This window comes from Astatotilapia calliptera, chromosome 7 (genome assembly GCF_964374335.1).
Source record: "Astatotilapia calliptera chromosome 7, fAstCal68.1, whole genome shotgun sequence".
Taxonomy (NCBI): domain Eukaryota; kingdom Metazoa; phylum Chordata; class Actinopteri; order Cichliformes; family Cichlidae; genus Astatotilapia; species Astatotilapia calliptera.
Window position 1 is genome coordinate 32,340,893 of NC_137428.1, and position 17,899 is coordinate 32,358,791.

The following is a 17,899-nucleotide window of genomic DNA, read 5'->3' on the forward strand; positions in this document are numbered from 1 at the left end:
ACGTGCGGCTATCCTAAATGGGCGTTCTTAAAGTCAGCAAAGAGGCACAGAAAAGAAGATCAGACACCAGCGAGGGAGGATAAGAAGGACAGACGCAACAACATTGTCATCCCCTATGTAGTCGGTGTATCAGAAAAACTCAGGAGAGTTTTCTCCAAGCACGACATCCCAGTGTATTTCAGACCCAGCAACACGCTCAGACAAAAACTCGTTCACCCGAAAGACAAAACTCCAAAACACAGACTTATCAATGTGGTGTATGCTGTACAGTGCAGCGAGGAATGCCCAGACCTCTACATTGGAGAGACCAAACAGCCACTTCACAAGCGCATCGCACAACACAGAAGAGCCACCTCCACAGGACAAGACTCAGCAGTCCATCTGCATCTAAAGGACAAAGGTCACTCTTTCGAGGATGCCAATGTTCACATTTTGGACAGAGAGGACAGATGGTTTGAAAGAGGAGTGAAAGAAGCATCTATGTCCACTGTGAGCGACCATCTTTGAACAGAGGCGGTGGTTTACAACACCAACTCTCTGCCATCTATAATCCAGTTTTGAGTTCCCTCCCCAGACGCCTTAACGCCCACACCCTGGGCCATCTGATCTCAGGAATTCGCATGATAAGGTGGGGCCAGGTTTCACAATGAGCTCACCCAAAACCCTGGCTGATTGGGACCCACACCCAGTTTCACACCTTGGCTCAGGCGATTAGAGGATCATCGGGGGTCTTTTGTCCCTCTGCAGATGGATATTCCCACTGGGTTTAAATCTGGGACTCTCCACCATTTGACCTTAGAACTGAAGAAGCTTCTCGGATGAGAGGTGAAACGTCTTCAAGCAACTTAAAGAAGTCCAGACGCTTTTCTTTCCAAGCTCCTTTGACTGTGTACTATTATCATCAACTATATCAACTATAATCATTTAATCTTGAAAGAAAAAAAAAAGTTTGCCTTTCATTGTTGCAACTCTTTGGGTGACCCATTTTTCTGGATTGACTGAATGTGACTGTTATAGACCAATGACTGTAGAAAACATGGACAACGCGACCGCACCTCCTCCCACAATGGTAGGACCCCAGTCTGACCACAGTTCCATCCGATAACATGTAGGAGGCGGGGTTTATGACCTGTACTGCAGCCAGACACCAGGGGGCAATAGAGACGTTTTGGCTTAATTTTTGGGGAGCTGTCGCGTCGTCCATGTTTTCTACAGTCATTGGAGACGTGCACATAACTTGAACTAATCACAGACACTATTTCCTATGTTTTATGTGCTGAGTATGTGTTTAATGTTTTTATTAACACCATTGATCCAAGTACTCACGTTGTTTTTTTTCCATCCTGGAAGATAAAGAAAGAAGGTAGTTTGATATAAACATTAAATACATTTAAATGATTCCAAATAGATCATTCACTTGTTGTTGTTCCTATCGTAGACAGTTTTAGTTAATTGTAAGTTTATAGAAAAAGCATAAATCATGTCACTACAGTCTACTTGCTTTTAGCAAGCCACTTCTGTTAGCTACCTAAAGCTCACTCTTTGTGATCACAGCTGTGGCTGCAGCCCACTGGATCAGTCTGCAGGCTATTGTTCAGACAACATGAGCTTTAGCACTGTAATCACCAGCAGCTGGTAGCTGGCTTCTGGCCACCACCCAGCTGTGCCTGCTGCTCTCTAAAAGATAAAATGAGAGAGGAAAAAAAGATATCGACCAGTGAAAAGTCTTTCTCAGACGTAATGCCTTGTGTGGATGTCTGCATACTGTCTTTTAATATTTATGTAGTAGTTGCCATTATCATGGTTCCTAAACAAATGACTATAGTGTTGATGGCTATGCCTTACTTTGACTTGTCTGAATTGATGAACGGGAAACCTTAACGTCCACACTGTTTCAATTTGGGGCTTCAGTATCTTGCCCAAGGACTGTACCCCAGGTCTCCAGAGATTAGATTGTGAATACTGTGCACTATAGAATGCAATGGGTCCTCAAAACAAAATGACAAATGAGGGTGTTTATCAGCAGCTTGCAAAATGACCAACATCCCAGTCCCACTGGCAGGAGGTTGTCATTTGTCACTGCGGTTTTCATGTGGCAAAAAATACAAAATATAACATGCATCATCAATGTGGGTAATTAATTGACAGTTCCAAAAAGGTTTGTTGTTTTTTCTGGGAGCTGTCCTGTGTGAAATGAAAGAGTAGGACAAAGAAACCAGCCCAAAGATTAGAATAAATAGAACAAAAGCAACAATAGCATCCTCCGTGTGGTTTTAATATCTAATAATGACTCCACCTTTGTATGTACTGTAAACACAAACTCATGCATTATCCAAAGTACATGCTGTCCCTTATGCTGCCATGGTTACATGGTGTTTGCCACTCCAGTCATGTGCATGACAAGATGTAACAGTTCCCAGGGTGTTACTCAACCATTTAGAGCAGGGTGTGTTTGAACACAACGTCCCATTCAAAGCTTGTCTGTCACCTCGCCCAGAAGATCTGTTTTGTTTTGTTAATTTATTCTTTCTGGTATGTATGACGCACAAGAGGGAAACACACACCAGAGCCAGAACTGAGGCCAGAGAAATAATGTCTGTGTGAATATATAAGTCCATTCATTGTGTTAGCTCATCAAAAAAGATTTTTGGAATAATTACCTTTATTTGCTGATATATGTTTTTTCTCTTAAGCAAATATAAGTCTCATGTTTTTTGCTTTTTCCCCAGTGATGTTATGTCACACTACAACATGCGGCTATGCAATATTGCACAGTTTACCTTGCCAAGGAGATGGACAAAAAGACAAATTATATTTTAAGACAGTTTTAATCAGAATATCAAGTCAAACAAGTTTTCACATTTCAAAAGGGAAGTTAAGCTTAGGAGGTGGAGGTGCATTACGTTTGAATTGTTTCAAGGGTATATTACAGATCAACCAGCACTGTCCACTGAAAACCTCCACAAGGTTTAAGTATCCGTGACTCTCCATCATTTAGTTTCAGAATTGAAAAAGTCTCTTGATGAAAATGTCTTCACGAAACTTAAAGAAGTCCAGTCGCTTTCTTTGCAAGCTTCTTAGACTACCATGTCCTGGATGACTGAGAATCCTCGCAGACATATACAGCACGCTAGATTTCATAAGCATGTACCCCTCCCCAAAGCCACTGTTTCTTAAATATTTTAAGTTAAAATAATATTTCTTAAGTCTGTGAAGAGGGTATTGGGTGATTTCAATTTGGACGCGCTTTCCAATCTTCCCTGAGTCTTTTGAATATACTGTAGATCAGTGCAGTTCTGCACACTGATGGACTTGTGTAAAGGCCACGACAGTGACCTATGCTTTGAAAGTGTGGGGTAAGAACGATTAGTGTTGTCTTGGTTCACATTTGATCTTTCTTTTTCCATCCACACTCTGTAATTTTGTCCCCCGTTGTTGTCCCAGTGTGGTGTAGCACAAGGCCCTGGTCTGAATGACACACAAAACTCAGTTCGCTCCCTTGGATCCCTGTTGTGAGTTAAGCTTAAGTTGAAGCCAAAAACATCCACATCAGACCCCCCACAGCGATGTTGCCACAAGAATGTGCAAGGAATGTCACGATGGCTGCGCCAGGAGTCAAAGGTCACCCTTATGCACACATCCTTTTCAGTAGCGGCATGGGCAACAAACACTTTACCACTTAAGACGTACTCAGAAATGTTGCAGCTTTCCAGCTGTATTTTCATATCTTGCAAACGTGCAAGAAAGGCTTTCTGGTCCTGGGCTGGCTGAGGGAAACCCAGCCGGAACTTGTAGGGATTCAGTTTATCAGAGGTTGACTGCTGGCCTTCCAGTTTGGCTGGAGAGGGTCTCATCGCCAGGGTAGAAGTGGGAGACAAAGGTTCAGGAATAAACATACGCACAGCAGTAAGTGCAAATCCTTTGGCATCTGCAAACACAACTTGCTTCTTGATTTCTCTGCTGATGTGCTTGCGTAAACAGCTCCGAGTATTTTCTGGTGCTGAGTGAGGGGAGCGCAACAATTGCGATGGTAAAGATGAAGTGGAAGGCAAGGATGGATGTGATAATGGATAAGGGGTCTTCACTGGATAGTGTGTATGCTTACAAGGAGGCTTTGTGGATTTCAGGTGCGACATGGAAAACAGTTCATAAAGTTGTTGCTCCTGCCTGAGGCTCAGACACTTAGCCATTTCAACTGGATTCACAGTGTACTGGGGATGACTAAAGGCATGAAGAACTCTAAGAAAAAAAAGATCATCGGTTTAAAATCAGATCTATTTTTATATAGATAAATGAAATTATAGATATAATTTATCCTATATTTCAACATAAAAAATATTTTGTGAATTCTGATGTTAATACAGTTACCACATGGTTAAATATATAACAGTAACTTACCTTGTACAGCTCATTTTCAGTCTGTAAATGTGACAATGGAAGTCTTTTGTCTTTTCTTGAAAGCTGCAGTAAACTCAGGCAATCTATAAATGCAAAAGAGGAAATATAAGAAATAAAATATCTTAGTAAACCCAACAGTCAATGAATTAACTATAAACATGACGTGACAAATAAATGAATAGAATGCAAGGTGATTCAAATTTTTAAGTGCAAAATGTACTTACAGGTTATAACAGTAACCATATGCTTAATCAAATCCGCCACTGAGAAAGAGCAAAAGAGCACCTCAGTTGCAGTCTGTTAGTGCTGTCTCTGGAGCTTCCCTGACAAGTTTGAGAATAAGGCAGCACTGTCTATGACACCATGCCTACATGTGGGTATAGTTTAGCCAATGAAATCAAGCTGCTTTCTTTATATCCTGCCCCTTAAGAACTGATATGTGAAAGGCGGTCTCAAAGTTTTCCTTTTATGGAGTTCTGGCCAAACTAAGTGTGTTTAATGGTGAAGGTGAACCAGAGTATGATTTCAGCTCCATCAATACAAATGTAACCTTTTAAATGATCTCTCCTTTTACAGTTCAGATTTAAAAATTATAGCAGACACACGAAAGGCACTCATTTCTGAGATTATGGACAAGATGTATTGCTAACAGAAACCGTAATGTAAAGATAAAAAAGAAGTGGCCCAATATTCCAACATGCTTTCTTTCTTGGTGAGAAGATCAACGATACTGGTAGAGAAGCTGCTGTGCTTAGCTTAGCACCCTCAGTAAATGGTAAAGCAGCTACTCTGCTCTTTTGGTACAGACTGTAACATGGTCAAATGCTAATGTCAAAGCTTTGAAAAACAAGTTTAGACTGAAACAAGTTTGGGAGTAACTGCAGTGCTGCCTTAGACAACTATTATGGAACATTTCACTAGTTAATTAACTTCAAGTTCAGACAAATCAAATACCATGAAGTGAAAGTTTTGGTTCCGATAATTAGAGTACACCGAGTTCTGGGATTGGCATTTGCGAGCAATTGTCTTTTCATTTGTTTTTTTTTTTTAACAGACTTGGCTAGCTATGTATAATTTTCCTTTTATGACCTCACTGTAAATTGGCAAGCTACAACCAAAAAAAACCCCCAAAACCTGTAGTGATGTACAAGGTAGGTTACATGACACAATGTTCTCTATGTAGCATGTTTTGACTTGCAGAAAGAGACAGCCAAGAGACAGCCAGTCTCTGCAGAGTGAACAATTGAGTCATGGGGAAAGAATGTTCCCAAAGAGCTGCCATACTCCTCGTGCAGACTTTCACAAGTGACGTGAGGTCATGCAAAAGCAAAAGGCAACAGAATCTGTGTTTAGTGGCAGTTTGTTGGTTGATCTATCTTCTGGCATAAAAGCTATTTCACATCTGCACTGAATCCCTGAATTTTTACCGGATATTGTTGGAGGTAACAGAGCAAATAAGTGTCTACAACAAAATGCTTTATTTAGAATGCATAAATACACTATCTGATATTAATAAATGTGTTATTAATCCTTAATTAATATTTCAGAGTGCAAGAGTGTATCTTTTTTTTAGGTTTTATAATACTCACTTTTGTATCAGATAAAATCATGCCCTGTTTCACCCAAGATATTAACATGACAGCTATAATGACTTAAATATATTTTTATTATGATGTACATGCAAGAATATTGTAGAAGTCCTCATTTCTGTATCATAACCCCCCCCCCCCCCCCCTCAAAACTCATGTAAATAGAGCACATTTGACTGCATGTCATACTTTAATGATACTTTCACTTTAACAATACCTTTATACAGCACTTTATTTTATACATTTCAAGCACTTCGTCTATCTCACATCCATAGTCAGTTTGGAACCGCCAAATAAAAATTAAACATGTTCAAAATCCACAGCGGGCGGGTTTCATACAGATACAACCAAACTGTTCATTTCTGGGAGATAGAATACTTGAGGGGTGTGTGCTGCAGGTATTTTCAGACAATATCTCAACACACTCCTGAGTCAGTGAGTGACACATGCTACACAAAAAATGACCCCAATTATCTAACTAAATATCTAACCAACTCTCAGTTAGTAATAGATTGTCTGGAATGATAGCATATAAAAGGTCTGTTCTAACTTGCCAGATCAAAAATGGCAGTACTCCAAATAATCTTTTTTTTTGTTTGTGTTTCTTTTTGGGGGCATATTCTAAAAAAATGTGTTCCAGCGCAGTTCCAGGCATAGCTAGAGTTTATAAAAATGTAAAAGCCTTCTTAAAAAGCATAAAAGACGCTAGATGTTGGTGGAAGGGAAAAACCGACTATTATGAGGTTTATGCTAAGTAACCTCATATTATAAAGCCTGCTGTGGATTATCACACAACCAAAAGAGTCCTAACATTTAGAACATTCATATGAGTTCATTGAATGTTTTGTGATTATGATTTAAGACGTAAATAATAATAACAATAATAAAGATTGTATATGTGCTGAGTTGTAAACACTGTGGTGTTTTTTTTAAATAAGGCCCCTATATATCCACATACCTATTCTTACTAGGTTCTAGGTTCTAGGTCCTTTATTATTTGTCACATGCATAGTTATACAAGTATAACACACAGTGAAATGTAGCCTGACACGCTCCTCGACATGTGCAAAAATTGGGGGGGGTGTAGAGGAAGAACATTATATATATATATATATATATATATATATATATATATATATATATATATATATATATACATACATATACACACACATACAGTGGGGCAAAAAAGTATTTAGTCAGCCACCGATTGTGCAAGTTCCCCCACTTAAAATGATGACAGAGGTCAGTAATTTGCACCAGAGGTACACTTCAACTGTGAGAGACAGAATGTGAAAAAAAAAATCCATGAATTCACATGGTAGGATTTGTAAAGAATTTATTCGTAAATTAGGGTGGAAAATAAGTATTTGGTCACCTCAAACAAGGAAAATCTCTGGCTCTCACAGACCTGTAACGTCTTCTGTAAGAAGCTTTTCTGTCCCCCACTCATTACCTGTATGAATGGCACCTGTTTGAACTCATCATCTGTATAAAAGACACCTGTCCACAGCCTCAAACAGTCAGACTCCAAACTCCGCCATGGCCAAGACCAAAGAGCTTTCGAAGGACACCAGGAAAAGTATTGTAGACCTGCACCAGACTGGGAAGAGTGAATCTACAATAGGCAAGCAGCTTGGTGTGAACAAATCAACTGTGGGAGCAATCATCAGAAAATGAAAGACATACAAGACCACTGATAATCTCCCTCGATCTGGGGCTCCACGCAAGATCTCATCCCGTGGGGTCAAAATGATCATGAGAACGGTGAGCAAAGATCCCAGAACCACACGGGGGGACCTGGTGAATGACCTGCAGAGAGCTGGGACCAAAGTAACAAAGGTCACCATCAGTAACACACTACAACGGCAGGGAATCAAATCCCGCAGTGCCAGACGTGTTCCGCTGCTGAAGCCAGTGCATGTCCAGGCCCGTCTGAAGTTTGCCAGAGAGCACATGGATGATACAGCAGAGGATTGGGAGAATGTCATGTGGTCAGATGAAACCAAAGTAGAACTTTTTGGTATAAACTCAACTCGTCGTGTTTGGAGGAAGACGAATACTGAGTTGCATCCCAAGAACACCATACCTACTGTGAAGCATGGGGGTGGAAACATCATGCTATGGGGCTGTTTTTCTGCCAAGGGGACAGGACGACTGATCCGTGTTAAGGACAGAATGAATGGGGCCATGTATCGTGAGATTTTGAGCCAAAACCTCCTTCCATCAGTGAGAACTTTGAAGATGAAATGAGGCTGGGTCTTCCAACATGACAATGGTCCAAAACACACCGCCCGGGCAACAAAGGAGTGGCTCCGTAAGAAGCATTTTAAAGTCCTGGAGTGGCCTAGCCAGTCTCCAGACCTCAACCCCATAGAAAATCTGTGGCGGGAGTTGAAAGTCCGTGTTGCTCGGCGACAGCCCCAAAACATCACTGCTCTCGAGAAGATCTGCATGGAGGAATGGGCCAAAATACCAGCTACTGTGTGTGCAAACCTGGTAAAGACCTATAGTAAACCTTTGACCTCTGTTATTGCCAACAAAGGTTATGTTACAAAGTATTGAGTTGTATTTTTGTTATTGACCAAATACTTATTTTCCACCCTGATTTACGAATAAATTCTTTACAAATCCTACCATGTGGATTCATGGATTTTTTTTTCACATTCTGTCTCTCACAGTTGAAGTGTACCTCTGGTGCAAATTACTGACCTCTGTCATCATTTTAAGTGGGGGAACTTGCACAATCGGTGGCTGACTAAATACTTTTTTGCCCCACTGTATAGTATATACACTGGGTGAATGTGCAGTAGTAGCAGCAAGCAGGTGAATTCTGTACATTAATATGAATAGACATCTGACTATTTTACAGGATAGACAATATGAACATATTTAAAATTAAAGGAATTGAAATGTACATTGTGCCTTGGTTTAGTGTCTGGAAGAGTCCTGTCTCAGTCAATTATAGATGATGTGAGAGGGCGGGTGTGTGTGTTTAGGGCACGGATGGCTTGGGGATAGAAGCTCCTCTTGAGTCTCTCTGTCCTTGCCCGGAAGATGCAGAACCTTCTACCAGATTGCAGAAGTTGGAACAGTTTGTTGCCAGGATGGGACGGGTCCTTCAGTATCTGCGCTGCTCTAGTCCGGCATCTCCTGGTGTAGGTGTCCTGAAGCGGGGGGAGAACAATCCTGCAGCAGCGTTCTGCTGTACGGATCACTCTCTGGAGAGCTTTTTGGTCCTTCACACAGCTGTTCCCGAACCACGATGTCATGTTCTGTGTGAGGATGCTCTCCACAGCGCCTGTATAGAGAATCCTGAGGATCTTTGGAGAGACCCTGAACTTCCTCAGTTGTCGTAGGTGATACAGGCGCTGCCTAGCCTTTTTGGTCTGGACCTGAATGTGGGCAGCCCATGTCAGGTCTGAGGAGATGTGGACACCAAGATACTTGAAGGACTGCACCCTCTCCACTGGAGCTCCATTGATGATAATGGGCTTGTAGTCTCTGTGCTGACCCCTTCTGAAGTACTATCTAAATGTGCTGTACTCATTTATTTATTTTATATTAGAACATGGTTTAATCAAATCATACAGTGCCAATGAGCAAAAAGCAGTGTATTCATATGTTGCAATACCTATTTAAACTTTTCTTCTCCAGCAAACAGAAGTTAAACCCATCCAGGTAAGTTTTCAGTTCCTTCCCACCAACTTTTCGCAGCACTTGGCCCCCTGAGTACAAAAAGCAATGGAATCAAAGAACCCCTATGTGCTCTACGTAATGAATAGCCAAGGTGAGAAAAGAAGAGCTTGAGAAAATTCATGAAATGCTTACTTTTAAAAATTCACTGAACCAAATCAATTTCAGAATCAATCAGCATTTAATTTTTTTTCCTGTGAACTGTGCCTCTTTCCTATATGTTTAAATAATATATATTCACACTGTTGGCTCATATTATGCAAATGCATATAATCCTTCAGACATGTTTTTACTTATTATGTAGCATGAACAAATCACAGACCCTTCATTGTTGTTAAATGGCCATACATGTTTTCCCTGTCTTGTACAAAACATTCTGGCCACTTGTCTTGACAACTCATATAAATTAAATTCTTTTTTTTTTATCTAGTAGAATCCCTGTGCTTTTAAATTCCCACCATTTCAAGCATATGGGTCACTATTCATAATTCAGAAAGTGTTGTCATAATGTGAATAGTAATTTTGTCATTTATATTAATGTTGTTTTCCCTTGTATTTTTAACTGTGGCCATTTATTTTGCATTACAGTAGCTCATCAGCCCAGCTGCACTCTCTCACCACACATGGATATCTGATAACATTATGAAATGCAAATGAAAGTAAAGCACAATCCCCCCTCATTCCCCCTCCACACGCACGCACGCACGCACACATGCATGCACAGCTGCAAAGCACTGCTAAAAGTAATGATAAAGTTATGATACATACCAACTGACTTCTGTCAACTGCATGCAGATGTTCAGTGAGCTCATAAATGAAGTCACAAAGAGTCATACACAGTGCCTCATTAATCCCAGTTTTATTGGCTTGACTACCTGTCTAGACTTCTGTTCGCATTTTGGTCTCATGTGGAGATGAGCAATGTGGTTTTCATTTTAATACTTATTTAAGATTTAGGAGTTCAGCAATTTTCTAATTTCACTCCAGCACTCACTTTCCCTCATAAACATCCATCATCTGTTAATAACAGAGTATGGTAAATGTGAGCTGAACTTTGTTTGTTCCAGTACAAAACCTGGCTGCTTCAGATGAGCTCTTTAACCCTTAATTTCTTTTAAAGTTATTCCTTGCTGGATTTACTGGTGTGTTTGGGAATATTATTGTGTTTATAGTAAATACTCTTTTAAATGGTGCAGAATTTATTGTTGAATGAATTAGTGATGGCAAGTTTCCCTCCCTCTAAGGAAATAATGACAATTTTATACTTAGCTGTTGGTTTGAACTCATTCTTAGTCCGTGCCAAAGAGTCACAAAACATATCCACTGCATATCCTTACAATGTTTTTTTTTCTTAACATTTTCTCTCACATATTGATTGTCAAAGTGTTTTTTATTTTGTTGTTTTTGACCATTAAAAAACTTTCAGTGTCTTTAAACTATTGTCCTTACTGTAAAATACTAACTAATTTGAAGTTCTTTTTAAAATTCCTATCTAGACTCAGGCATATATATAAATACCAGACGCTATATTGCAGAGGTTTCAATAACACGGGTTCTAGATTTCAGTACTAATCGCTGTTACTTAATCTGAAATCTCAGTACATAAACATATAGCAGTGTTCTCAAAATTTAAAAATGGTTCCAAAATTCCAATTTTACGTGTTTGTGTTTGAGAAATTTATTATCCAGCGACTTGTATTTAAAGAGGTGGACATGTATTGGTTTTGTATTATTGCACTAGCAGTTGTTTGGGATTCTGTTGGATAACAATGCAGCACTCAGTTGGTATAGTTTCTCTGCATTGAAAATAATGATTAAATCACCTGCATTTTTTAAAACAACTATTCTCGCTCACCATAACTAAAGAAAGCTACCCTAAACGAACATGGCAGCATGCCTTTGGTTTTCAAAGTTGCATGTGAACAAACCACAAGACATCTGGAACAAAGTCCTCTTGACAAACGAGACCAAAATGAAAATGTCTGTCCATAATGCACAGCACCACATTTGGAGGAAACCAAACACAGCATGTCATCACAAACACTCCCTACCAACTGTCAATCATGTGAGCAATTAACAGTTGGAGGGGTGATCATTTTGAGCTTGTTTTACAGCCAGAGACCTGAGCACCTTGCAGTCATTGAATCAAGCATGAAGTCATCTGGTATTCTAGAGTCAAATGTGAGACCATCTGTCCAACAGCTAAAGCTTGGCAAAATCCAGTCATGCGCACCATGATCCTAAGCAGACCAGCAAATCTGCAACATAATGTCAGAATAAGAAACGAATCAAGGTGGTGCTGTTGCCCAAATGCCTGGAAACTTCAGTGAACTGAAGCACAGGCCATACATAAAGAAGAAGGGGCCAAATTCCAACACAATTACCTGAGAGACTGATGAAGTCATGCAGAAAACAACAGTTATTGTTCCACAAGCTACTGAATCATAGGTTATTACTACAAAAGTATTTCTTGTACTCTTGTTCAAAAACAACATATTACAAACTAAAGATATATAAATCTCCTTATCTATGAACTGTTTCTTAAAATACCTTGTGGGTTTGTTTGATTTGTAAAGCTCTCTTGGGAACACCCATACCAATGTGGATGTTTTGACAACTAAGTTGTAGAATTAAGTTGTTGCATAAGCAACCTTGCACATTCATGTCAAGGCTTGAAAGACATTATTGGGATTTTCTGTTGTCCTTGGGCATTAGTTCATCATGCACAATTTAATACAAACAGGACAAGTAACGAATGAGGCAAGATGATAGCTTCTATTGTGTAGCTGTGAGTTGTTCCATGCAGTGAACTCATGAGTAAAAGTATATTTAGTCAACACTCAGTTCATTTACTGATAAACTGTGCTTGATGACAGGTTTGATATGTGCTTAAAATTCTCATTAACTGCCCATAATATTAATAATGATAATTAATGTGGTATTAATATTTTTATTGTTATGTTTTTTATTCATATGTAGAATGTAATTGAAAGTTAGTGTAATATGTATGTTTACATGCTTTCCTAATTTATACTATATTTTAGTTGTGAAAATAATATTTTATTCTTAATAGAGTTAATAGTGTTTCAAATATATAGTCCCTAAATACAAAAGCAGTTTGTCAGTTATGCTGCTTAAACACTTTTGAAGTTTTAATTTTAAATCTAAAATGCCTCAGACACTTTTAAAGGCTCAAGTCCATCCTGGGTAAATAAATAAATAAATTTATCTGTAATAATAGCATCTTCAAAGTCAAAACTTTATTTCTTTGGAAAAAAATACCATCTTCAAAGCCAAAACTATATTTCTGCTGGCAGAACGATTAGGAATCCGCTTTTAAGACGAACGATGAGACGGGCTGATGTAAGCTTGCAGGGGTAGAGTAGCAAATTGCACACTGTAACCCCATTACCACCCTTGGCTGACTGAAGATAGAACCCCGCAGGACCTCTATCATCATTTGTGCTAACTTCCTGTACAGTCAGTGGGGCGGGGGGCGGGAGTCCTTCCTCCAGTGTCCTTCCTGGAATCCTTCCTCCAGTGAAGGAAGGATTCCGTTCACTGTGAAAAGCAAATGAACTTTAGTCTTTATGTAACATGGCTCATTTAAGTGTCATCTTCAGATGTTGCTGGGACAAAAAAATAAAATCCAGGCTATTAGCAGCGAAGATGCCTGAGAGAAATTGTTATACTTTCCTGAACATATAATTATTTCTTTGTGTCTTTCTTTCTCTGTGATGAGGAGCAATGTTAAATTAAAAATTGCAATCTTAAATAAAAGTGAGAGAATAAATAAACTAGTAGTGTTGATGCATCTAGTAAGATGTGATTACAATACAGCTAGACAGTAAAAAAAATAAACAAAGTTTAATGACAGAAATAGATTGCATGTGGGATTTTAACTATTTAGCTGGAATACAGATAAAACTGATAAGCATAATGTCATCTGCAAAAAAGCAAACAAAAATCAAAACAACTATATCTGTCAGGATTGGGACTGGGACAAAAAATCTGCTCGGGTATTTTGACTAGAGACCGGCGCACCAGGTATTATAGGAAAAACTATAAAGCCTTTGAATGAAAACAAACGCTGTTGTGACAGTGATGTACACTGTCTTGTTGGTATTTATGTATGATTTCTATACAGTTTACATCAGATGACCACTTAAGGACATCTCTTGGTTTTATCTTCACGTTTCCCTCTCACCACATATCCGAACCGATATCATGACCAGCAGCTTTACAGCTGTGGCTCCAGCAAACATCAGCTGATACTAGAAAGTAATATCAAATAAATTCTAACAACAGCTTGAACGTGCTGCTGTTGTTTAGCTCGATATCTGCTGGTTTCTTCTTTCTGACGCAAAGTGGGCGATAAACAAACAAGAGAGACGGGACTTGCGACAGAAAAGCCGATCCCACTGATCATTGATCAGTTGCATGATTGAAGTAGCAACAGGAGAGGGAGGGGAGAGAATGAGAGAAGAAGAGGCAGCTGTGCAGCCTAAAGACACAGAATAACTCCAGCTTTGTGTCTTTTTTTCATTCTAGCTGAAAAAAAGACACAAAACTGGAGTTTTTTTCATTCTAGCTGAAGTATGGGACAAATCGCTTCCTCTTCACCTCAATACAGATGTATTGTAATTGGTCCAGCCCAGAGTCGATGATGACGAATTGGCCAATCCATCACCTTTCATTGTTTATACCGTTATAAAAACAAACATAAAAACAAAAAATCACCATATTCACCATTAAAGGTGAATATGTTACAGAAAGATGGATTAACCCACACAAAAAAAGAAAAAACAAAACAAACAACAACAACAAAAAAAATCAACAATAAAGTGCTAGTGCTTATCCTTATAGATTAATATTAACATTAATAAACATTAGTTAATATTAATATTAATGACTACTTGCTCCTCGGTCAAAGCAAATTAATAATGCTGGAATATCTTAAATGAAGTAGTCTTATGAGGTGGAACAGCCACTGCCGGCAATAACAGTTTTTAGCAATCATTTCATTTATTAAGGGAAAAAAGCTATCCAATTTTTTTTGGCCATATGTGAAACAGTAATTACCCTCTCTTGTTAAATCATGAATTAACTGTTATTATGGTATTAACCACTTGTTTTGAAAAGCTGATTTCAACATGACTAGCAACACCCAGGCCTAATTACTGCCAGCAACATTAACAGACCTGCAGGCCTTACTTGCCCCAGTTAAGGTAAGAGTTCATGATTCAGCCATAAGAAAGATTTTGGACAAATATGTCATCTATGGGAAAGTTCTATGGTGAAAACCACTGCTGACCGAAAAGAGCACAAAGGTTTGTCTCACATTTGCCAAAAAATAGAATTCCCTGAAGCTCAAACACACTTTGGGTATGCAGCAAGACAATGACACAAACGAGCCCACTTTTGAATGGCTCAAAGAAAACAAAATGAAGGTTTTGGAGTGGCTTAATCAAAGTCTAGGCTTAAATCTAATTGAGATTATCACAAGTGCTTGATTGCAGTTTTAGCTACCAAAGGCTGTATAAGCAGTTATTACTTTTAGGTGGAAATTACTTTTTCACCCAGGATGGGTTATCCAAACCCACTTTTTCCCTGCATTATATGTCTGACCCTTAAATGACCCCTTGACTTGAACTGTTCCTCAAACTCACACTCATGATGTTCACTGTCCTCACTGAGGGAATGACCCTAACTGACCCTTATATTTCATCATGTTAATCCATACTTTCCCTACATATATATTCTGCCCCTCAGTGCTTTCAAAATGTTAACACAGAGGTTCGCCTGTGACCCCAATCCCTGGACCCACACACCTAATTCAAATGATCCTGCAGCTGCCTCATAACAAGATAATGATTTGAATACAGTGTGTTGAAGCAGCCGAAAACAAGCAGTCCCACGGAGCTTAATAGCACTGTTTCAGAATTATTGCCCTAACAAAATGGTCTAATTGCACAATGCACAACAAACTATACTGCAATTGACAGTGTCTTGTGTCATTAAATAAATAAATAAAAATGTTAAGGCACACCGTAATAGCAAAAAAGATGTAGTTTATTGCCTGAAGGGAACACCATGCCATGGAGTGTTAGATACATTGCACTGTCTTACTGCATCAGATGATTGGATAGTTTTTTATTGTTAGAGAAATCAAGATAAGAAAAAAACAAAACTTGATTATGATTATGTGTACCAAAAGATCTTTGCTTTCTGCCATGTTTGCTTTTGCCAGTTGCACTTCGATGCTAAAAGGAACAAAATTGAATTGAACGCAGCTGTGGGTATACCCTGTAGCCTTTGCCAGTAGTCCTCAGCACGGGTCAAGGCAGCAGCTGGGACACTCAAGACTAACTCTGGTGTTATAGAAGCAGAGTCTAAAAGCAGGACTGGGGAGTTGTACAGCTCAGCTTCCATAATCAGATACAGCAGTTTCCCATCTATGTCTTGTAACAGTGTTATGCTCTGTGCAGGGAGAAGGCTAGTAGTGAAGACAGCACTATTGACCTGTATGTTCCCAGGTTAATGACACTGCACATATACAGATCAGGCATCATTCAGTCTATCAACAGCAGCAAGGTAAAGGTGGCAGGTTTGCAGACAATGTTAACCAAAAGAGCTGATATGTACTTTTAAAAATAATAATACTGCTCACTTTCAGGAACCTTTTTACATCATTGTCTTATATTTCACTGTAGCTCACTATTTGTGCAGAACACGGCCAAGAATCCAGTGATGAAATATTGTGAAAAATTGGCTTGGATGAGACAAAAAATTATGTATCAGTCATGAGGAAGTATTGCTAAATGGAACATAGTTGGCACAGATCAAAATGTTATTAATGGCAGAAGACCCATAACAGCTAGAATATAATGTGCATATAAACATAAAGGCAATGAGGCACCCAGGGAAGATGACGTTTCGATTGTCTGACTGCTACAACCTCCATAAACCTCCACAATGCGTACAACTGAAATGAATTTAAAAAGATTAAAGGCAAACTGAAAAAAGACTGATACTAACCCCATGAGGACATAAAGCAGAGTTAACTATACAGGAATGATTGTAACATATGAAATAAAAGAAGTGCAATATATACCAAAAACTCATTAAATGTAATGGTACCCAAGAAATAAACTTTCATATGTTAATGACTGTCTATAGTGGAACCTTTGATGGAATATAAAAAAGTATGCATTCTTTTGTACATTTGCATCATCTGCTCATATTTCACATGCCATGTGGCTCCACACTGCACAAGTAGAACAGTGAAAATGTAAATGATGTAGATGTGTGCACTTTGAAATCAATCTGCCACAAAATAACCATTTGCAAGTCATCAGTTTATTTATCAAATGTTTCATAGGCTGCATAAGTAATGACAAGGAACATTTTTGCTGCTGAAGTATTCTGTCATGCAGACACGTTGACATACATCTTTTTTTTTTTTTGAAATGTTTGAGCTGAAAAGGTCTTCACGATTTTCCCAGCTGAAAAGTATTCTCAATAAATGGGTACAGTTTGACTCATATGAAAGGACAAGACAGGATAAGAATAATTGTTTTTAAAGACTTGCCTTTAAAACAAGCTTTGCAAGCTCTTCCAGAGATGTCACACCATTAGTCTAGATTTCCATGTCACCTTGTTTCAAAAGTTTCACTTTTCGCAAATTTTGATAATTGATAAGAAGTTGAGACAAGGGTGCATTTTCCTACTGGATCCTTCTTATCATTTCAAACAGTGTCTGGTTTATTGTTGCATCTAATTGAAGTGCCGATTTGTCATTTTCAAGGAGAAAGAAGAAAATAATCTTTGACATAAGGATGAAATGAAGTATGGATTTATTTTATTGATGTCACATCCAAACCCTTAGGCACATCTTCAGAAAAGGTACTGAGATTTCCTACAATACATGGCATTCTCATGCCACAGATAAAAATGTTTCTTTACTGGTATGTGTCATTTATTGTACCTGAATAACCTTGCTGAATTGCAAGATTTGAGTTATACTGACGTAAATTTGCCTTTCTTGGTGAAAGTGTGGGGAAAAAAACCAAAACCAAAAACATATCTTTTTAAGAAAATAATTTTAGTAGCACTTCTAGTGACAAACTCCATACATCCAGGGTCACTCGGATATTGTCTATTCAACTCTAATGGTGAAAGAATCAGCAGAATTATGTGTTAGGAAACCTCAGTGC

General features: G+C 38.7%; 2 protein-coding genes across 2 annotated transcripts in view; one reads left to right on the top strand and one right to left on the bottom strand.

The window, feature by feature from the left end:
• prkab1a (protein kinase, AMP-activated, beta 1 non-catalytic subunit, a) overlaps positions 1-17,899 on the top strand; it is a 75,357-nt gene that overhangs the window by 39,163 nt on the left and 18,295 nt on the right. The gene's annotated exons all lie outside the window — the stretch shown is intronic.
• On the bottom strand, positions 2,810-4,783 carry ppp1r3c2a (protein phosphatase 1 regulatory subunit 3C2, duplicate a). The gene is made up of 3 exons (XM_026174278.2): positions 4,623-4,783; positions 4,399-4,481; positions 2,810-4,239 (listed from the first exon to the last, which is right to left on the bottom strand). Exons 2-3 carry the CDS (start codon positions 4,410-4,412, stop codon positions 3,183-3,185), a joined length of 1,071 nt encoding a protein of 356 aa, XP_026030063.2. The 5' UTR covers positions 4,413-4,481; positions 4,623-4,783; the 3' UTR covers positions 2,810-3,182.